Here is a 19160-nt window from a genome sequence, read left to right on the forward strand (position 1 = left end):
AGTGAAATCTTTCCTGCACTAAGTTAAGAACCCACACATTCCAGCCCTTGCCAGCGGCAGACCTGCCTCAGCCTGATCCCTTTCCACGACATTCTGGAGCAGAAAGGACATTGGGAGGGAGGGAGCCTTTGAAGTCTCTGTGGGTACGGGCTGTCCTGCCTGTCCTTCGGCTCGCAGGGCGCTCTCCGGGGAACGCATGTTTGACTTTCTATTCTGGGTAACACACTTACTGTTGCCCGCCCCTGTAAGTTCGGTAGTGTTTGCAGATGTCTGAAGCGGGGATGAAAGCACTGCTATTCATCCTGCTAGAATCTGTGAGCCTTTATTGTTGTTATTATTTTTAACCGAGAGCCCACAGCAAAACGTGGGTTCCTTGGCTGGGGAAAGGAATGTGGTGCGCGGAGCAGGATGAAGGCTTGAGGCGGGCAGAGCCGCATGGAAAGGAAAGGCGGAGCCCGGGCCTCAGCGCTGGGACCCTGGGGACCGGCCAGAGGCGCCCAGGGGAGGGGGCCAGGCTGACCAGGGGCCGGAGGAGAGGGTCGGCCGCGCCGGGGCCCGCCAGGGCTTGGAACGGAAGGCGCGGGCGGAGACCACCTCCGGGCTGCAGGGCGGGGCCCGGGGGCCCCACGGAACCCCGGCCCCGGGCCCCGCCCCCCGGCCCGGCTGCCCAGACCTTGATTTGCACCGCTGGAATGCGCGGGGCAGCTCCGTGTGGCCGGGGGCGGGGCTGCAGGCCGGCGGCCGCTGGGCGGGGCGGGCCCCGGGCCGCGGGACCTTTAAATCGGCCGCACTGGGGCTGTCCCTGGCCCGTAACTGACCCAGCCAGCGAGCGACCACCCTTCGCCGGACACCATGCCGCACCGCCTCCCGGGACTGCTCCTGCTGCTCTGGCCACTGCTGCTGCTGCTGCTGCTGCTGTCGCCTGCAGCCCCGGCTGCACCCGGTCCCCTGGCCGGCCCGGGCTCCCGCAGGCTGGGGACCCGTGGCCCCGGGGGCAGCCCCGGGCGCCGCCCTGCTCCGGCCGCCCCCACCGGTGCGCCCTATTCGGGGGCCGGCCAGCCCGGAGGGACCCGCGGCGCAGGTACGGCCAAGGCTGACAGGAGAGGCGCACCTGGAGGGACACCCGTCAGGGCGCACGGAGGGAGGTAGAGCCTGGCACGGATGGTCTGGGGCATCTGGGCCTCGATGTTTCCCCCTCCGTCCTGGCCTGAGCTACCCGTGGTGCAGGAGAAAGAATCCCCTCCCGGGTGAATCCTGTGGGGAAATTGAGGTTCAGGGAAAGAAGAGAGTCAGAGGGCTAGGATTTGGGTCTCCTGAAGCCCAAGCTTGGATAACGGCCCCCCTGAGATCTGGGTAGGGCAGCTGTGCGAAGGTGGCGCCTCGGCCCCTGCTTTTGCTTCCGCTGAACAAGGGCCTCCTGAGATTATGCCTGGAGTTCTCTGGAAATCGCTCCATCTCTCTTGCCCCAGCTCGGTGAGGGACCACCCTTCCTCCCCTCCCGCCAGCCCACAGGCTGCCTCAGTCTCATCCAGGATCTGGGCTAGAATTTCCACTTTCCAGTCTGGTTTTGGGGTGTGAGACCAGGAAGAAAACTTGGGTTACCCTGTGGGGGCCCCCCACTTATAACCATCCTGACCTCAACTTTTTTTTTTTTAATTAAGATTTTATTTATTTATTTTTAGAGAGAGGGAAAGGGAGGGAAATGGAGAGCAAGAGAAACATGCTTGTGGTTGGTTGCTTCTTACATGCCCCCAACCGTGGGCCTGGCCCGTGACCCAGGCATGTGTCCTGACCTGGGAATCAAACCGGGGACCCTCCGGTTCACCGGCCAGTGCTCCAAATCCACTGAGTCACATTGGCTAGGTCAACTTCTGTTCTGCCCCTGATCACACGTTCTGCTTCAACTGACCGGGCCCCCTGTTCCACCCTGTGCTCCCCTTGGTCCTCAAGCACCCATTTCTTTTTTGAGTCAGTAGTTGGTTCCTGTGGCAGAAAAAGCCCCTAGCACAGCATAGCCAGAAGATCATCTCATGCAACCCCAAGAGCACCTACAGGAAACCGAGGCTTGTCAAGCCGAAGGGCCCCCACCAATCCATGTCAGAGCCCGGACTAAAACTCAGGGCTCTGAAATCCCAGGCAAGGGTCTTTCCACTGTTCTTAATACGGTTTATGTAAGATTGAATCTCCATTGTCAAAACTCCTGCTTCAGTCTCGCTGGAGAGAGGCTGCACCAGACCATTTTGGGGTGTCCAGTGTCGTCTGGCCAGCGATGCTGCATGCCTCGGGTTGACTTGTGTTGTCTCTCCCCTCCTGCCCGTTTCCTGGTGATGTGGAGAGAGACCCCAGGAACTCCTTGCTGCACCAGCCCTGGCGGGCTGGGTTTGAAATGGCGACAGCATTGTCAGTGAGCCAGGTTGTGCCACAGGACGTAATTACGTCTGATCAACAAGACGTAATCCAGCTGGGAACCGGGGGGTTGCTCCCGGCCAGGAGTAGGGAAAAAGCCTTTCTTCTAGGAGTTACTCTTACCCCTGGGCCTCACCCACCTCCCTTGGGAATGGGTCTGGGAGAGGGAAGAAGGATTTCCGTGTAGGGTGGCCACGCCCCTCCTAAGCAGCACTTGTCCTTTATTACCTGGAATCCGAACTGATTTTGAATGATGATCCTTTAATTAGTATCACATTCCACTCTTTTCCTAAGTCCTTCCTTTCCCACTTCCTTTGACATTCCTTAGAAATTCCTAAGCTTTGCAATGGGCTTTTATTTTTAGCATAACTCAGAATTTGGCAATATTGTGCGTATGGAAGCATTTTGGGAAATTCAGATTTTGACCTTCTTGGTTTCCTTTTTTTTTTTTTTTGCAAGGAGGGTGTGTGGTGGGGGGTGCCTGGTAGAGGAGGTGTTGGGTGCTGGGGGTGGAGGGTGGGTGGCACTTTCTTGGTTCCTGAGAATCAAAGTGCTGCTATCCAGACAAGGGGAGCAAGATTCAAAAACAGTGATGGGGCAACTAACAATTTCCAGGGAGATACCGATCGGGAAGTAACCAGATGCTCAGAATTTCCTGCCTTCCCAGGCCAGCCCCCTACGTTGGTTTTCTATGGCCGCTGTAATAAATTACCATCAAATCAGTGGCTTAAAAACAACACATTGTCTAAGAGTTCTGTGGATCAGAAGTCTCACCGGACCAAAATTAAGGTGCCAGCAGGCCTGTGTTCCTTTTGGAAGGATTAGGGGTGAATTTGTTTCCTCGCCTTCGACGTTCTGCGGAGGCTGCCCTCATCTCTTGGCTCATGGCCTTTTCCATCTATTTTCAAAGCCACCGAAGGCAAGTTGAGTCCTCCTCCCATGTCCTCGCTCTGATCTCCTCTTCTGCCTCTCTCCTCCACGGCTAGGGAGCCTTGTAATGGCACTGGACTCCATCTAAGGTCTTTTACTTAATCACACCTGAGCAGTCTCTTTGGTCATATAAAGTAACAGACAGGTTCTGGGGATTGGGATGCAGACATCTGTGTGCGTGGGGGTGTGTGGTTCTGCCCCCCGTACCTTCACATGGAGGATTCCGTGTGAAAAACCAGATGGAGAAGGAAGGAATCAGGCATGTTTGCTTATGAGAACGTAACCTTGATATGGGTAAGGACACCATTTGGGCGGTGTTCACATCACCCTTCAAGTCTCCTTGTACCCCAACTATGCAAAAAGGCCTCCATCCGTCTCTGGGAAGGATTTTCAATGCGGGTCTTCTTCCTTGCTCCTGACCCGTGGTAACCAAGGGGTGAAGTGAAATTCTGGAGTTGTTTTTTTTCTTTAAAAGGTCTTAATTCCTTTTGACTTAACTAAATACATGACATGCAGACTATTTCAGGGTGGTGGCTGAATGTCAACAAGAAGGATGTTTACTAGGTATATGAGATAATGTTGATTTCTGTGGTGGAAAATGTTGCCTCAGAGAGAGGCACCCATATGGGGAGAAGCTCCCTCGGCTGCGAGCTGGGAGACCTTTTATCGAATCCATGTTCTACCACTTTCTCGCTCTTACACCTCCCTGAGACTCAGGCTTTTCTCCTGTAAAATGGGTACAAAAGCAACCTCTGTACCTCCACCTTCACAGAGTCGTGTTGGTACCCTTCAGTCTCTAAGTGTTGATGGCAGGATATTATTTATTTCTTAATTGAATACCTCTAGCAGCAGGATAAAATCAAAAGAACAATTTTCAGTTTTTGAAAGAAAACTATAGAGACACCTAATCCCTGTCCCATGTAGGACCTTTTGCGTCATGAACTGCTTAGTCTAGGGATTTATTGTGAATCCACCTTTCCCCCTACTCACTGGAGTAGATTGCCTTAGAGAAGCATCTATTTCCAGCCCCTATTAGGAAGGGAAAGAACTTCGACAGTTATTGTTCAGGGGTCTTATTTCCATTTAGGACTTAGTGTGTATGAGGAATGTATGTGCCTTTATGTGTTGGGAGAGAAGGAGGAATGACTTGAAAAAAGACATTTGCTAACTAGCTTCTTTCTTAGGCAGTCCTGACTTTTGTACTTGATATTGGCGGCACCGAGAGGGTGGGGTAAAGAATGAGAATGGGCGGAAAGGAGAAAGTATAGATGAGCCCTGGCTGAGTAACTAGATTGGTTGGAGCAAGAAAGTATAGATGAGCCGCCTGGCTGGGTGGCTTCGTTGGTTGGAGCACTGTCCCCGTACACCAAAACGGTGGTGGTTCGATCCCCGGTCAGGGCACTTACCTGGGTTGTGGGTTCAATCCCAGTCAGGGCATGTACGGGAGGTAACTGATTGCATGTTGATGTTCTTCCCTCTCTCTTGTTCCCACTTCCGCTCTCTCTAAAAACAAAAAAACACATCCTTGGGTAAGGATTAGAAAAAAAATGTAGATGAAAACAAAAGTGTATCGTGTTACTATAATGTGCCACAGACTTTTGTGTAGGAAACATGTAGGTTCCGTGAGGGCGGGGAGTATGGTTTCTTTGCTTTTATAGGCCCAGGGCTTAATACTTGGGAAGCCCTCCAAAAGTTTTGGGGAATGAAAAAATGAAAGAGAGGTGACTATGGGTTCGGTCGGGCAGTAGGATAGATACCAAGTTGCAATCAAAAGGGCCACAAAGTTGGAAATGCAATCAACATGGACCAGGTTAAGTTGTTATCCTTCTTTCTACTTTCAGTGTCGCTGGGGCTAGTTGGGCCCTAGAGTTCATGAAACATGAATTACGGCCAGACAGGGAGATTTAGGGCCACTCTGGAGCAGTGTTCACCCCGCGGAAGTGCGTAGAGTAGCGTGCAGTATGGCTGCCCTGACAGTTCACCTTTCACACAGTTCAGGGACACTTGTCCCATTGCCTCAGGTGGCCAAGGTGCCTAGGAAGTCATTCACTCCTGAGAGTCAAGAGAAACCTTGAGAAACAAAACTTGAAGCAGAGGGATGAGGTCCTAAGTGAAATCGCAGGGCTTAGCCAGCCCACAGGTGAGGTGTTTGGGGACAGCTCCCACCTCTGTGAGAATTCTCACGAGGGAATTCTGAAGGCCTAGGTGCTTTCAAAATCTAAAGGGAAATGGTCTTGGGAAAGAGCAGACAGTGGGGCATTTGGTGGTAGGGGATGCTGCTGTGCCTGGCCTCCAGTCCCAGAGCATTCTGGGTGTGAGCAACGGCCCCAGTCCTGACTGTGGTCCGACCACTGCTTAGTCACTTCTGTTCCCCACACCCTTCCCTGCAGGTGTCTGCAAGAGCAGGCCCTTGGACTTGGTGTTCATCATTGATAGTTCTCGCAGTGTACGGCCTTTGGAGTTTACCAAAGTGAAAACCTTTGTCTCCCGGATAATCGACACCCTAGACATTGGGGCGGTGGACACGCGGGTGGCCCTGGTGAACTATGCCAGCACCGTGAAGATCGAGTTTCACCTCCAGACCCACTTGGATAAGCAGTCCCTGAAACAGGCCGTGGCACGAATCACACCGTTGTCGACGGGCACCATGTCGGGCCTGGCCATCCAAACAGCGATGGAGAAAGCCTTCACGGTGGAGGCAGGGGCTCGGGGGCCCAGCTCGAACATCCCTAAGGTGGCCATCATCGTGACAGACGGGCGGCCGCAAGACCAGGTGAACGAGGTGGCGGCGCGGGCGCGGGCAGCGGGTATTGAGCTCTACGCCGTGGGCGTGGACCGCGCAGACATGGAGTCGCTCAAGATGATGGCCAGTGAGCCTCTGGACGAGCACGTGTTCTACGTGGAGACCTACGGGGTCATTGAGAAACTTTCCTCTAGGTTCCAGGAAACCTTTTGTGGTAAGTCTTTGCTTCTAACTAAGAAGGATGTTCTAGTCCAAGATTATGAATCCAAAGAAAAAACAGATTTCTTTTCTCCCCCCACTCCCTGCTTTTTTTTTTTTTTTGGTGGAAATTTTATGGAAAACTTAAACATAAACAATGCTTCTTTTCAGTGTTTAGGAATAGAGAGCTGCCTTATATACAACTTGGTTTGCTCATAAAAATCTCCATGTTTGCATTAGAAGTGGGAAGGTGTGGAAATATCCCGGGTAAATGATCCCACTGTTCCCTGATGGGGTCAGAGAAAAAGAAAAACAAAACATTCAGGATGCTGCTCTTCTCCCCTCTGGCCACCGCTGCAGTTTCCCCAGGCATTTTCTTTCGCTTTCCCACGCCTAGATTTTACAGAACTCCGCGTGTTTTCCTGCGGAGCCCAGGCCCCGCGCCTGTCCACGCGAGGGTCAGTGGCCTGGGCGCCGCTGTGACAGGCAGGCAGGGTGTGCGTGTTGTGACTAGTTTTCGGGTTCGGCTCTTTCTCTGCTTATCCTTTGTGGAGGGACAGGATTCAGAGTCAGGGAGACTGGGATCTCAGCTCCCCTCACAGGTAGAAGGAGCGGGGCTTGTGTGTTTTTTTCAGTCATTCTCTTACTGCCCTTGTAATTTCTTCCTTTAGGACGGAGTTCGAAATTGGAATTTTTAGCACGAATTAGCCAAATCCTGAATACAAATCCATTTGAGGCTGGAGTTTACTATTAGTCACTCATCAGAATTATGAATGTGGGACTTATACTACATTTTTATTTTTATTTATGTTTTCTACCCATTTACATCTACCTATCTATCATCATGCTTTATTTATTTTTTTCTTTTTATCATTGGGAGATAATCTTTTGAAGCCGTGTGATGGAATTCTCCAAACAGGTGTGGACTAACAGATTTTTAGTTTTTAGGTGAATTTTAAAATGTAGATACCTTTTGCTAGATAATCTATTCCGCATTTATTTATTTAACACACATTTCTTGATCACTGAGGATACAAAGATAAAATCAGTCCCTTCCTACCATCAGGCAACAGTTGGGGGAGTGGGGATGAGACAAACACGTGAACCAATAATCACAACTGTATATTTCAAGGAGGAGACTTTATCTAAACTAATGGGAAGCTCAGCAGCCGTCCGTTTATCAGGAAATAGAGATGAAGTCTTGGTCTGGAGCAAAGTCTGGCCCCATGCCTGCCAAACCTGGCTGGGATCCCCTCGTCTGTTCTGTCCCAGGACACCGGGCTTTCACAGCTGCTATTGGCTTTGGGGTATCTGCCTGGCATTCATTAGTTTCCCAGAGGAAAAGGGCTTGCTTTCTCCGAGGGAAAAGCCCCTGTGCCTGCGGGTGAGAGCTTTTCCATAGAGCCGCTGGTCTGCGGCAAAGTCGGGCCCCAAAGCTAGCACCTGGGGCTGGGCTTGAAGGCCATAAAGTAACAAGTGGTGAGTGGCAACCTTTTCCTTCTGGTACAAAAGACCTGCTTGTTCTGGGGGGAAAAGGCCCTCTCTATGGAAAAAAAGGACTGAGGAGCAGCTTGTTGTAGTCCACGGACTGGAAGGATCATTCCATGAAAAGGCTCTTCTTGGGAAAATATTAGCCTTGTCCTGTTGCCAAAGCAGTGGAGCTGGGTTACCTGCCACAGAGGTGCCAGCCTCCCCCAACAGGCTTCCTTGGTTTCTCAGGAATGACTAAATTCATTGATTCTTCTTTCAAAACATCTCACTAGGAAAGAAAAAAAAATCCAATGAGATATAAATGGCTCTAGAAGGGAAAAGATGGAGACGAATTTTAGCTAATAGAGTCTTACTTATGTTGTTCTTTTTACCTGTTTGTGTGTAGCATGAGTTTACTCTCCTTACTGATATCGGAGGCCCTGATGTTGCATATGTTTAAATTTGCTGCATAATTGGAAGGCGGTTTACCTGTTGGACCTTCACCATTTGCAAGTTTACATATGCATTGCTCCACAAGTGTGAGTGAGTTCCAGGCCTAGAGCAATGCGCATGTGTGCGAACTCTTTTTTAGAAACAAACTATAGAACCCGTGGAAGTCAGATTCTGGCTGCGATGGGACAATTAGCTCATAGAACTTCAGGAAATACATTATTGTTCTCCCCATATCTGGCTTTGGGGTAGCAAAGCTTTTTCATGGGTAGGGGGATAAGTCGAATCAGTATCAAATTACCGGCCCCATGTAAGTGTTTGGCTTCAGCTCCAAATTAAAAATACTCTTTCTTTTTTGAGAAAGTAAACAATAAGATCTGCGACTTAAAATTAATACCATGATTAGTTTAAAAGTGATATTTCTAAGAGGCTAACACTTAGAGTGAACTCAAGAAAGAATTGGAAAGAAACCAGAGAGCAATGTCTTCTTGACATGGGAGGCAGTACCTGAAATGTTCACGTGTCACCACTGACTGTTGGCGACTTCCTTTGCGCAGCGGTGGACCCATGCATGCTTGGCACACACGGGTGCCAGCACGTGTGTGTCAGCGACGGGGACGGCAGGCACCACTGCGAGTGCAGCCAAGGGTATTCCCTGAACGCGGATAAGAAGACGTGCTCAGGTGAGGCCCGCTCACCCAATGGGCGCTTCGAGAGCTTCTATTTGGGGACCTACTCTCCCGGTTTTGGACTGGCCTTATGCGTATCTGCTAATTGCTTTTTGGCTGGTTTACTGTTGTTTACCAACAATTTCCCTGAAAAGGAAAAATGAGAAGAAAAGTGAGGTCATACGTGTATCGGCCTGTTATAGTACAAAATTCTGGGTCTTCTTGAGGATTTAGAATTTTTCCTGGATTTTATTTAACGAAACAAAAAGCTACCTTTTCCTCTCTGTGCCCATTGCTGCCCATGGAATCTAGAAGAAGGAGAAAGTCTGGAGAGGTCCTCTTGCGTCTGGCATAGCAATACTCACATACAGTCAATGACGAATGGGAATTAGGCCCATTTTAAAATAAAGTCCTGGAAAAGTATTTTTGAGAGGAGAACTTGGAGGTCATGTAATTCAACCTACTGATTTTATAGACAATGAATTGAGACCCAAAGCAGGGAGGCTTACCCACAGGTGGGGTCTGCCAGTAAAGAGCCAAGACCGGAAAGCCGGCCCTGGCTCCCAGCCCCGCAGCCTTCCTTGTGTGCCAAGCTGCTCTTCACTGCGCGGTCTGTAATTATGTATTTATGTCTCCATGCGTTCACGTTGGTCCTGATCATTTTTTAATTTTTTTTTTTGTCCTGATAATTTTTGATAGCTATCAATAAGTGTGCTCTTAACACTCATGGCTGTGGACACATCTGTGTGAATGACAGAAGCGGCTCTTATCACTGTGAGTGCTACGAAGGCTACACTTTGAATGAAGACAGGAAAACGTGTTCAGGTAAGTGGGAGGGGAGGCTTTGCTATTGCCACCTCTTTCGGCAGCGTTGAAGGCATAGGTCACATCGATGGGAAACTGGATGTTTTCCTCTCTTGCCACCCTTGGCTTTTTCCATTTCTAAGAGAAAAAGGCAAGAAGTGAGAAAAGCTAGAAGTGGCCGCACGTGTGTATCACGGGCCACCTGTGTGAGAGTGTTGTTGTTTCCTTCTCTGTACCCGCCCTAGCAGTCCTTTCCAAATGCGCTAAAGGCAGTTTAATCAGCTTACATCAAGTAACACCCCACAGGATATTTATTACTTACAAAAGGAAAACAGTAACTTCATAGTGGAGAAACCTGGCGCACAGCACTTGAACCAAGTAATCAAAGTTAAGTTCAACAGTAGTGACACGTAGTGACCTCACGCATCTCCTGACACGGTGTCCTGAGGGCACAATGGCGCTTCTGTGGTATCCTTGCTAAAAATTCAGAGTTACAAGGAACCATCAGACAACCCCAGGCGGAGAGATCTCCAACAAAGTAATTTTCCAGTGTTTTTCAGAAGTGTCAAATCCGTGACAGACAAAGAAAGACAGGAAACGCTACAGGTTGGAGGAGACAAAGGACACGTGAGAGTTTAATGCAGTGCGTGATCCTGGGCTGGATCCTGGACCAGGAAAGGGACACTGGTGGAATACCTGGCAAAATTTGAGTGTTAGATTATTTGATTAGTAGTGACCTAATCTGTATATTAGTCAATAATATTGTATCACTGGTAATTTCCTCGTTTTGATAAATACACTATGGTTATATAATATGTTAACATTCAGGGAAACTGGGTGAGGAACAGGACCTCTTTGTGCTATTTTCACAATTTTTTCATATGCCTGAAACTATTTCAAAATGAACAGTTTAAAAAATTTAAAAATCATTTAAAAACATGTCCGTACAGAGAGTAAGTGCGTTGAGTGACGTTTTAGTGCTGTACTGAGTCAGCGGTCTTTGGACTCAGTTTCCTCATTATAACAGGACAGAGTTGAACTACATCTCCTTCAAACTCTATGTCTTTCTGAATCTGGTATAATTAGCCATACAACTTTGGGTATCCTTCTTATTCAGCAAAAATACAAATAAACCTAAAAGGAATACTTTAGGAACTATTTTATGAGATACTTGGATTATAAAAATTCCACATAGATGATTCTGTAACGGAGTTGGGCAAAATAGGAGGATAGGTATTGTGTGCGTAGGATTTTGTTTAACTCTGCGAGGTTCCAGTAAAAGAAGTAGTACTGAGGCCTTTGAAAGGTTTCTAAGGGGTTTTCTTCTTACATATTTTGAGCTGCAAATAAAATTTCTTTTTAAAAAATATTTATTAATTTTTAGAGAGAGGACAAGGGAGGGGGGGAGAGAGAGGGAGAGAAACATGCCTTGCGTTTGGTTGCCTTTAACATGTTCCTCAACCAGGGACCTGGCTGGCAACCCAGGCATGTGCTCTAACTGGAACCGGATCTGCCGCCTTCTGGCTTGTGGGACGATGCTCAACCCACTGAGCCAGACGGGTCAGGGCTGCAAATAAGATTTCTCTGCATAGGCAGTAAAAGACTTCTCCATGTTTCATTGCTTTTCCCCTGGACTTTTGTCTGGCAGCTCAAGATCAATGTGCTGTTGGTACACATGGTTGTGAGCACGTTTGTGTGAGTGACAGAGCTGGGTCTTATCACTGTGAATGCTATGAGGGCTACACTCTGAATCAAGATAAAAAGACCTGCTCAGGTAAGGCACACACAACAAATCCTTTCATACTTGGCTCTTTCTCTTGCAGTGAAACCAGCTTTCAATTCACCGAGAGATTCTTCCAAGTAACTTAAAGAATCAGGCTGTAGACATTCTACTGTGCTTATAGGCTAAGGCATGCATTGCTTAAAGGACCATGAGCTCACTAAAATCTGCAAGCATAGATGACTTCAGAAAATTACTGGGAAATGGGTAGGGGTGGGGGATATGAGAAAAGCTCAGTGAATGTAGGGTCCTTCTCCAGGAAAAATTTATAGCTCCATACACCAGGGGCTTGTAAAGCAAATAGGAAACTTTAGAGGAAGTCTGTTGGACAGTAACTATTTGGTGTGATAGGCTGAACTGATCTTTTTCCAATTAAAACTTGGCCTGGAACTTTTCTGTAGCGTTCATCTTAAAGCTGGATTGTGTTAGTAAAGGAAACTTTGTAAACGACTGAATTAGACCCACACAGATCTTCCAGTAAGCTTGAAGCAAGTTGTTCCCTGACAGTTTCTAGATGATCAATCTTTGATGCATCTGAGGCCATGCCAGAACACGCGTCCTCATTAATTTAGACTCACTGGCAGAACAGGGTGGCATTTATAATCTAGAAACACTCCTACAAGAAATTCTTAGCTCTCCAGGTGGTGTTTAGCTCTGGCATATTCAGCATATATATTTATTTAGATTTTATGTATATTTTTCTCTCCCTCGAGGAGATATATTAGGTAGCTTTTTCAAGAGGAATGAAAGAAAATGACTATTACCAATTTCCTTTATAAAACAATGAGATCAGTGAAAGAGTACTGAGCATCTACTCTGTTCCCAGGACTGTGCTAATCACTATAGGGATACAAAGAGGCAGAAGCTTCTGCCTCTGAGCGACTTACAGGCTGGGTGCAAAGAGAACCAGTGCCTTAAGTAAGCAGAGACTGAGTCGCCAGGGAGAGGGACTGATGGTAACTAAGGGCCAGAGGTGGAGGCGTGTCCACTTGTGTCTAGTGAGCAACGCAGGGAGGGTGGGGCTGGAGGTGGTCCTTTGAGGATGGTGACAGTTTGATGGAGGAGGAGCGGAGAGATGAAGCTGGCAAGGGGCCTGGCATGCGCTGGCTTGCTCAGGGAGGTAGGGCTAAGTTGGTGGGCGGGGGGAGAGGATTTATGGCTGTACTCAAATCGTTACAAGTCTCCATCCCACTCCCTGCTTTAAGCTACCAGGAACACTGGCGTCCTGGGGAAAGGAAAGGAAAACAAATTTACATTTCAACTAATAAATAAGGAATAAAATGCAACAGTTTATGTAAGAAAACCCATAAAACATCAAAGACGATTTTCAATCAAGGCGGACTACTGGAGCAATACTCCTGCTGACGAGAGCCAGCATTCTTCAGTGCCTTCTGTGTGCACGCTTGGTTCTATGCATTTTAGACACAGTCACACATTTGGTGCTCACAGCAACTTTTTATGCGGAAACAGGCGCAGACGGATTAAGTAACTTGCCCCCAGTCGCTCAGGGAATGAGTGGCAGAGCTAGGATTTGAACACAGGCACTTGCTTTCATGGTTACTTGTGTTCTTAAACACTAAGCCGTACTGTTGCGTGGTGCAAAGCACAAGATGACAAAGGGAGATAAAAGAGAAAGACAAGATGGTGGCAAGTTAGGGTTTATGCACTTGAGAATTATGGATACTATCTAAAGCTGGGGTACGTGGGCTAGACCCCCTCTAATGGCCTGCTTTGCCCTAGCTGGGCAGTAGCAGGGTTTGTAAATTAAATGCGGAGGCACACCCAGCTGGTGTCTCTAGAGTTGGCTGCTTAGCTGGGAGGAGGGGAGGCATAAAACTTTCTTTGATTAGGCGTTTTGCTGGAATGCCGAATCGCAGAGCTGGACTTGAGCTGTAATGATGAAGTTGGAAAGACACTTTACAGATAGATCATGAAGAGCCTTGCCCTTCACGCAAAGCAATTATAGAGGCCATAGTGAGCCATGGAAGGTTTTTGAGCGTGAAGTGACACTTCAGAGGAGAGTTAGAGGGGAACAAGTTTGGTCCCGGCAACGGCAGAGGAAGAGCCTATGTCTCTGAGGAGGCCTTTCTGGGTTTGCTAAAGAACTGTAATTTTCACCTCCATGAAATGTATTTACTTGTGACAGATAATAAATACTTCACTGTCCAATCATATATATTATTGTCATCATCATCATTGTTTTTATGTGTGTGTATGTGTATGCAGGTCACTTTTTTTCTGTCCCCTTTGGTAGCTATCAAGGGCAGGCCCTTGGTCATTGGAGTCCTTTTTGTGCAGCATCAAATTTAGCTCCATGGATAGGTAGGTCCCTCATAATAATTTTGGCAGTGGGGAAGAGCCACGTGTAGTTGGAGATGTTGGACGCATTGGTGGTCATCAGGAAAAGCTGAAGGTGAGTTCTGGAATATAATCAAGACTCAGGGCAGCCCCAGTGCTGCGGGTAGGAAAACAGAGGAGGCACCCCCTAGATACCAGCAAGAGATGGAAAGGAAAGGGGTATATGCAGTAAAAGGCGGGGCTCGGGGAGCTGAGACATGGGGCAGGAACATAGGCTTTCTTCTTCCGGAACATGGGAGACTTGTTGCTGATGACTGAAGGATTCGTTCTCAACACTCCTTGGGGCCACAGCTAAGCCTTTTTCCTCCTGGAAGTCTGTTTTTCGTTTCCTGTTGTAATTTGTGACTTTCCTTCCCTGCTGTATGCCCTCCCCACCCACATCAGTTCGTGACAAGTGTGCCCTGGGCTCTCACGGTTGCCAGCACATTTGTGTGAGTGACGGGGCCGCGTCCTACCACTGCGATTGTTACACTGGCTTTACCTTGAATGAAGACAAGAGGACGTGCTCAGGTAAAGCCTGTCCCTTTGCTCTTATTTTATTTGGTAGGTCATCCTAGGGGTAAGCGTTTCTTTCTCCAAGTCGGAAGCCCATTCTTGTGGTCAGAATCCTCCAGGGGTTCCCAGTTGGCATCAGAATAAAACGATTCTCCTCCTACCAGAGAGTTTTCCCTCCTTGATCTGGCTCCATCTTCTCTTTCTCTTTAGTTAGAAAGAAAAATCAGTCTTGGGCATGTTTTCCTACTCGGGGGAGATGGGGATTCAGCCTGATTTATAACGATTTAAGCTCTGACCTCATTTGTTTAGCCATTCACTGGTTTATTTTTTCAGCAAATATTCATGGAGCTACTGTTACCTATTAAGCACTTTAATTAGGTCCTGAGGAAGGGACTGGAGACAGATTGGTGTTTTCTAGTTAGCAGTGTACAAGCCTTGCACTTCTTTTGTTAAATTTATTCCTAAATCTTTTATTCTTTTTGGTGCTATTCTGAATGGATCCATCTGTCAACTTTCAAATGAGCTCTATCGCAGATGGCCAGTTTTCTATAGGGCCTTTAATTAGAACATCCCACTGAGCCTCTGCCCTCACAGAGCTTAGAGCTTATCAGTCAAGATATGCTGAAAAAGCATCCTAGAAACTAACTGACTGATTGAGATGGGATTTGAGCTGGCCATCCCTAAAAGGTTCAATAGGATTTGGATGGGTAGGTAGATTACACTTCATCAAGTGAGTTTTTTTTGGTCCTCCAGCCCTACGCCATATTTTTGTAGAATGTAGGAAAAAATGTAGGAGCAAAGGACCACCCACCCGTCCTCAGGCAGTAGCACTACTCAACCGGAGGATCACACAGCAGTCTTCAGACCTGGGAAGTTACTCTTAATTTTATCAGGCAACTTTAGAGGATACTGAGCTGCCTCACTGAATTAGAGAAAGAAACAGCAGTTAGCATTATCGTTTTCCCAGGTTCTTTGCTTAAAGGTCAATACAACTTTTAGTTCCAAAGTATTTATAGGCAAGAGCTAGAACTCTCAATTTAAACAAGTCAGTAGAATAATTGTCCATATAGGAAATCAGGAATTATCTACTTTTAATCCTTGAAGTATTTTGGCCACACAAATACAGGTTTTCCTCATTTTCATTTTTTAATGAGGGTATAGTATCATAAGGTTGTCTTATCTCTGCATTCCTGGCTTCCTGCTATACTATCTTTTTAAGATTTTACTTGATATCCTGGAAAATTTCAGACAATCACAAAAGTATCGAGAAAATCCAACGAGCTCCCATATAACCGTCACCCAACTTTGGCAATGTCGGCTTGTCCCCAGCATCTCCTAATTCAGTTTCTTCTGTGATAGTAGCATTCTGAGGTATTTTCTCCTCTTTCTGTGTGCTCTTGTATCCTTTTCCTTTCCAGAAAATGCATTCAGGTAAATCTTAAAAAAGAGAACTATCACATCGCAGGTTTCCCGACTTGCTGTGATTTCTAATGAGCTGTAACACTTTGTGTACCGCCATTGTCACCAGCCATTGAAGAAGCACGGAGACTCATCTCCACCGAAGATGCCTGTGGATGTGAAGCCACAGTTGCATTCCAGGAGAAGGTCAGCTCGTACCTGCAGAGACTGAACACGAAAAATATCCTTTCTGGAAGGTTCTCTGCTACTGCTGAAAGCCAGCCTAGGTACTACGGTGAGCCAAACACTTTAGGATATTCCACAGGATAAGGACCCTCCCTGTTCATTAAGTTATAAGATGAGCAATAGTAGTACTCTGTAGCTTTTATTTTTTAAATTTAGGGTTCCTTTTAAACGTTTTAAGGGAACATTTCACCTATTTAATATTTACATGTAAAAGCTACCTATTTATTTCTCCAGTGTTTTTCCATAGCAGTATATGCCCTTAATTGAGCTCTTATGAACGGAGGGAGCGATTATGCTGTGATTTCTTAGTATGGCTTCTCAGTTCAGAATCTGTACCTGCTCACACTGAGGCAGCTGATGCGTGGGCTGTGAGAGCTCAGATGGCACAGACCTGTACAGGCCGGCCGGCCAAGTGGTCAAAAAGCAGATCTGAGGTGTAACATGGTGCCATCTCAGAGACTTTCAAACTCAGGTCTTTAGCCAAAGTTGTAATTCAGGCAAAGTACTTTGTCTTAGCACAGCTCAAGTTAACAATGCTGTTCCTAGGGATCTTTGAGTTGTGGTATTCACATTGTGAGGGGGATCCCTAGGCGTATACAGAGACTTTCCAGGGGGTTGGGGTCTGTATGTGTGTGCCTGGTGGTAGAGGGAGCAGAAAATTTTAAAGGGGTCAGTTTCCAAATCCTTCACTTCCTTACTTTGATCTGCCGAGAATGCCGCTTGGAGTTACCTGGCATCCTCTCTCTCAGTTCAGTGCCACCGTCCCCCTAACTTCACCCAAGAAAGGCGTGCCTCTCACCTGGCCTGAATCTTCCTAAAGTGAATTTCTCGGAAAAGTAAGATTTCAGAGAGCCAAACAAAGGGACAGTTCCGCAGGTTTTTAGGCCAGTGCTTCCCAAACACTTCCCCCCCAGTCCCTTCCACTGAGAGAGAGCTTTTCAATAAAATTTTACCTTTTATTTTTAATGATTTTACGTCAAAATTTGTAACTTATTTGTTGCTTCGATCTATTCTGTGCTCATAATAGTTGTGATTATAACCCAATCCATATGATTAAAATAAATTTGGGCCTTAGAAAATTGGCCAAAGAAAATTAATTGAAAGGTAATTTCAATATAAATGTGTGTGCTTGTTTGTGTAAGTTTACTTCAGGGCAGTATATAGAGTGATCAAGAAAAGATTTCCAAGGTTCAAAGTAGAATAAAATTCTGTGGAGAAAGTATAAAGGAGATACAAATTCTTTTATTTTAAATATTTTATTTTAGAAGAATTATACTAGATATCAATTCAGTATGGGATATATTTGAAAGATGGATTTAAATTTTATTTTAAAGATTTTATTTATTTATTTTTAAGGAGAGGGGAAGGGAGGGAGGAGGACAGGGAGAGAAACATAGGTATGTGAGAGAAACATCGCTCGACTGCACGAGCCTCCCCCGGACACTGGCCCGCAACCCAGGCATGTCCCCTGACCTGGAGTCAAACCAGTGACCTTGTGCTTTGTGGGACAGTGTTCAACCAACTGAGCCATACTGGTCAGGGCTAAATTTTACTTTAGAGAGTCAATATTTATAACAGCAGAAATAGCATATTTTGAAACTAAAACCTATAATGAAAAATGTTCATATAATTTAAATATACATAAGACAAAGTTTATTTGTCAAATTATTTTAGGAGACATATCAGCACAAATGTGTGAAGACTACTGCTTATAGTATGCTTTCTAAAGAAAAGAATTTCTGAATTTTAGACTACATCACACTTTTGATGAGAAAATTGTTTTCTTTATTCCCATTAGAATGTATTTTATTTTGTATTGAAGTGTTTGAAAGTTTGTTTATGTTTTCTAATGTCTAAAAATAAATGGTGTTGGCCTTAACAACTATCTACTTGATGACATTTTGGAGAAGCTGCAAGCAAATGAATATGGACAAATACATCGTTAAATTGCTTAAAATTTTCACCTGGAAATATGGAGAATTTGGTATATTTAATACTTTTGCACATTGCAATGTTTCTGCTAATATTCTGCCATTACAAATGCTTGGGTATTACTGGATAAGTAGTTTGAGAATGTTCTGGAGAATCAGTATGATTCTTCTAAAGAAATAAATATCCAGATCCTTGTTAAAAGCAAACTTTAGTGTCTCTAAGCTATGACTGTGAAAATAGAATGAAAAGTTTAATATTTCTTTCTTTATTTACTAATTGAGCCATTTAATTTTTTCATTTCCTAAGTTCTCATTCTATTCTCAAACACAAGTCTTCTGTTTCTACAATATAATTGTTTATATTATATATTCACTATAGATATTTTTAAATGTATAGAAGTATAAAGAAGTAAATAAAAAATCACCTGTACAAAACTACTAACATTTTGCTTTTTTTAGTGTCATTCCTTTATAAGATAAATGTACATTTTTTTATTCTGTTCTTTTTAAGAAAATTTATTGACTTTATTGGTGTGACATTGGTTAATACATTTATATAGGTTTCAAGTGTACAATTCTATAATACATCATCGTATATTGTAATGTGTTCACCACCCAAAGGCAAGTTTCCTTCTGTCGCCACTGATCCCCCCTTTACCATCTTCTACCTGCCCCCCTCTTCCCTCTGGTAATCACTATATTGTTGTCTGTGAGTTTTTTTTTACCTTAACCTTTTACTTATCTCACCCAGCCCCCAGCCTCCCCTCCCTCTGACAGCTGTCAGTCTGTTCTCTGTCTATGAGTCTGTTTCTATTTTGTTTTTATCCATCAGACTCCATGAATAAGTGAAAACATATGCTATTTGTCTTTCTCTGACTGCCTTATTTCACTTAGCGTAATGCTCTCCAGGTCCATCCGTACTGTCACAAAGGGTAAGATTTCTTTTTTTTTTTAATGGCCCAGTAGTATTCCATTGTGTAAATGGTCCACAGCTTTTTTTATCCACTCATCTACTGATGGGCACTTGGGCTGCTTCCAAATCTTGGCTATTATATAAGTAACGTTGCAATGAACATAGGGGTGCATATATTCTTTCCAATTAGTGTTTCTGGTTTCTTTGGATAAATTCCCAGAAATGGAATCTCTGGGTCCTAAGGCACTTCCATTTTTAGTTTTTTGAGGTATCTCCATACTGCATTCCACAGTGGCTGCACAAATCTGCATTCCCACCAGCAGTTCACAAAGGATCCCTTTTCTCCACATCCTTGCCAATGCTTGTTTGT

At 45.8% G+C, this 19160-nt stretch overlaps 1 protein-coding gene across 3 annotated transcripts; it reads left to right on the forward strand.

The window, feature by feature from the left end:
* Positions 1–810: 810 nt before the first annotated feature.
* MATN3 (matrilin 3) lies at positions 811–18312 on the forward strand. Of its 3 annotated transcripts, XM_054569348.1 has the most exons (8): positions 811–1081; positions 5727–6293; positions 8755–8880; positions 9565–9690; positions 11318–11443; positions 14192–14317; positions 15831–15941; positions 17837–18312. In XM_054569348.1, exons 1-8 carry the CDS (start codon positions 853–855, stop codon positions 17890–17892), a joined length of 1467 nt encoding a protein of 488 aa, XP_054425323.1. In that variant the 5' UTR covers positions 811–852; the 3' UTR covers positions 17893–18312. The 3 variants fall into 3 exon arrangements, with proteins under 3 accessions (XP_054425323.1, XP_054425340.1, XP_054425331.1); XM_054569365.1 differs by lacking the exon at positions 11318–11443; XM_054569356.1 differs by lacking the exon at positions 8755–8880.
* The last annotated feature ends 848 nt before the right edge of the window (positions 18313–19160 follow it).

The sequence above is a fragment of the Pteronotus mesoamericanus genome, unplaced genomic scaffold (assembly GCF_021234165.1).
Source record: "Pteronotus mesoamericanus isolate MK-2021 breed Mesoamerican mustached bat unplaced genomic scaffold, CSHL_Meso_final contig_101, whole genome shotgun sequence".
NCBI lineage: Eukaryota > Metazoa > Chordata > Mammalia > Chiroptera > Mormoopidae > Pteronotus > Pteronotus mesoamericanus.